The 3,257-nt window shown below is 46.5% G+C and overlaps 1 protein-coding gene across 1 annotated transcript in view; it reads right to left on the bottom strand.

Annotated features, from left to right (window-relative positions):
* Positions 1–2,431, bottom strand: part of LOC109511099 (adenosine monophosphate-protein transferase FICD-like) — a 5,982-nt gene extending 3,551 nt beyond the window's left edge. The window contains exons 1-2 of the mRNA XM_019861855.1: positions 1,437–2,431; positions 9–1,184 (exon numbers count right to left, since the gene is read on the bottom strand). Coding sequence (XP_019717414.1) covers positions 103–1,184; positions 1,437–1,707 — 1,353 coding nt within the window. The 5' untranslated portion in view covers positions 1,708–2,431 and the 3' untranslated portion in view covers positions 9–102. The remainder of the gene's footprint in view (positions 1–8; positions 1,185–1,436) is intronic.
* Between the last annotated feature and the right edge of the window lie 826 nt (positions 2,432–3,257).

The raw sequence follows: 3,257 nt of genomic DNA, 5'->3' as shown, positions 1-3,257 counted from the left end.
CTCCAAATGTTCAGCAGATTCAAGACAGAGCCGGCATGAGCTGATGAATATGACCCTTTAGGGTGAAAACTAGACCATGACCGTTGCCCTCCAAACACCAAATCAGTTGTGAACACGGATGGTGTGTTTGCAATCAGGACAGGCGTGGTCCTGGCTGGCCCCCGGGAGTCCCACTGCATGCTCAGTGGTTGAGATCAACAAAGTGTCCAGCGTAATCTCGGTGCATTTGGCAATGAAACGAATGAAGGGACGCACGTCGCCCTCGTTGGCTGTGTCTAGAGCTGCGTAGTACTCGGCCCGTTGCTCTTTGCGAATGGTGATGGGCGGGTATCGCGCTTGCATGAGCACAAGGTTCATCAAGAGGCGTGACGTGCGCCCGTTGCCGTCCACGAACGGGTGCACGTACACCAGTTTGTAGTGCGCGAGAGCGGCGTACTCGACCGGGTGCAGCTGCAAGGCCTCGTCCGAGTTGAGCCACTGGACCAGCTCCTCCATGTGCCGCTGCAGGTCCTGAGGATGCGGAGGGATGTGATGGCCTACAAACACTTGATTGGTGCGCAGGCGCCCTCCCTCCACGGGGTCCACGTAACCCAGCACTCGACGGTGGATCTCCAGGATGTCACTGACGCTGATGGTTCCTGTCCTGGATAACAGCGTGGTGTTGATGTACTTCATGGCTGCGTCCACACCAATGGCCTCATTCTGCTCCTGCAGGCTCTTGCCGGGGACGGCGTAGCGCGTCTCGATGATGTGACGGATCTCGGATAAAGTGAGCGTGCTGCCCTCTATGGCCACGGTGTGGTAGATGTGGTGATAGTAAGTCTCCTCCATCACCCGACGTAGCGCAGAGTTGCCTTTAGGAATGGACATGAGTCTGCGCACCTTACTGTCTATGATGCCGAAGTGACGCTGGTCAATCTCCTGCAGCAGCGGTAGCGTGAGGTCTCTGCTCACCAGTGCCCTTTTATTACAAGGCGAGATGGCCAAAGCCTTGGAATACAGGTGGTCTGCCTGCACCACGTCCTTCTCCTCCTCCAAAATAGTCCCCAGCTCGGTCAGGGCATCCACATAGTCTGGATTCAGACTGAGTGCATGCACCAGCAGCTTGTGGGCTTTCTCCCTCTTGCCGTGTTTCTTCATCTCCTGAGCCAGCTGCAGCGCCGCTCGGGCCTCAAAAATCATCTCTAGATCACAACAGGAGAAAAAAATGATGTCATTAAGCACTCTTGGTGACCTTTTTGTTTCGTGGTGAGACTTTATAATGCAAAATATGTGCCTTAAATTAACTCGGTGAAGGTTGGAAAAAACAGAACACATCGACCATCCACTGATTTTACAACCACTTGCATTGTAGACAGTCTCTGTAATGTTTAAAAAGAGACTCAATAGCTTGACTGATGGAAAGCAGGAAGTTTATGCAGCAGGTGGGTGGGTACCTTTGCTAGGCTTGGACCTCGGAAGAAGCAGGTCGAGGCCTGTGAGAGAAACAGTGAGGCCGGTGGTCTCTACAGCTGGGGGCTGCTCGGAGCTCCCCCACAGCCGGCAGCGAAACTGTGCGATGGCATTCGGGGAGCCACGGCATTGCTCCTCCACTCCGACCAGGGGCGTCAGCAGGGCCACCAGAGAGCCCAGGAAGACACACAGAAGCGGGCCCCATCCTCCGAGGAGACGGTCGCTAGTGTATCGCCACGCCGTCACAACCGCCATGGCAATTTCGGGCTAAATCCTCCATTCTCTACGTTCACGCCACTCTTTCTACTTATACCCCGGTGAGGGGCGGATGGTTGAGACTGGAAACCAACCGGGTATCAACAACACGTTAACGAACCTGCAACGAACCTGCGAGGCATTCCAACATGTCCTACGAGAAATATCCGGTTAAAACAAGGGCAAACTTTGGTTCAGCAGTTGTTGTTAATACACCACAAGGCTACAAAACATACACATCATCGGCGTTTGTCGCCTTGACCCGGAAACATACAGCGAAATCATTGGCCAGGCTCAAATAGAACAACGACGATGATTGGGTAAAATCCAGCAATACAGCGAAAGTTCGTAGTACTCTCTGATTGGATGATACCGATAGCCTGTTCCCAGTATTTTGTCTGTCAGGCACCCGAAGTCCAATGTACAGAGCAAATAGACACGTTGACTTTTTATTACATCACAATGTTCAAGACAATTTTATGGTTAACATTATTTAACATAATTTTCTTCATCTAAATTCATGGATGTTTAATCTGCACTGCATTCGTTGTTTATCCTTCGCTATATTTATACTACAATCGCTGATAGTGTACCAAGTGCAACTTTAACAGAAAAAACAAAGAGGGCAGCAGTGTATCGTTTTTCAAACCACACTTTATGTGTGGCACTGTTGCAGTAGTCCGCAGACCGTGTTTTCCAACCAAACTGAGCCGAGGCATTACATTCGAAAAACTCTTGGAGCACCACCAAACAATAAAACAAACCTACATTGATGATCTTGTCTGTATTTACTCTCAAATGTAGTCACTCGGAGTGTGAATGGCAACAGGTGTATGCTGCCTTCTGCCATCTAGTGGAAGCGCATTTAATTGTTTTGCTTGTCACTGTGCGTCGCTGGCATAGATGGGTGAACGGAGTTACATTAAACTTGTCAACAGCAAATTTTAATCAGAGATAGCTTTGTATGTCCCATAATGTATTTTTGAAGCTGATTTTTAAAAACATTAACTTGTTTCTCGCACATCACGTGTTTCAGGTACTTTCTTGTTTTTTTTGTTGTTTGTTTTTAAGTTTGACCGATAAAAGCTTCTGCAGTACAAATCTTACGGTGCCCTGTAATTTATACCTGTGACGTTTAGAAAAAAAAATCACAAATTCCTTAACGCACTTAATTAATAAATATTATGATGATGATAATAATAATAATAATAATAATAATAATAATAATAAATTATTAAAATTATTATTAAAACCTGATTTAATGGAGAACAAAATGATGTCAGATTCGTAATCAGCAAAATGATTCAAAGAAATTGTAAAAATTTGTTGATCAGTGTTATTTGGCAGAGAAACATAATTAGAATGAACCCATTAAGTGGCACACCTGGTAATCTCCTCTGCACTTGTGTACAAAAAGGACAGATTCAATAGAGAACATGTGTAGAAAATTTGGTTTCTGAGCAAACACACAGGTTCATAAAATTTCTCCTTTGGTATATTGCAGATGGAAAATCTCTTTAGATGTATCGAATTTTAGCACTATCATCATA

Source organism: Hippocampus comes, unplaced genomic scaffold, assembly GCF_001891065.2.
Source record: "Hippocampus comes isolate QL1 unplaced genomic scaffold, H_comes_QL1_v1.1 scaffold147, whole genome shotgun sequence".
Lineage (NCBI taxonomy): Eukaryota > Metazoa > Chordata > Actinopteri > Syngnathiformes > Syngnathidae > Hippocampus > Hippocampus comes.
This window is presented reverse-complemented; position numbering and strand designations above follow the sequence as displayed.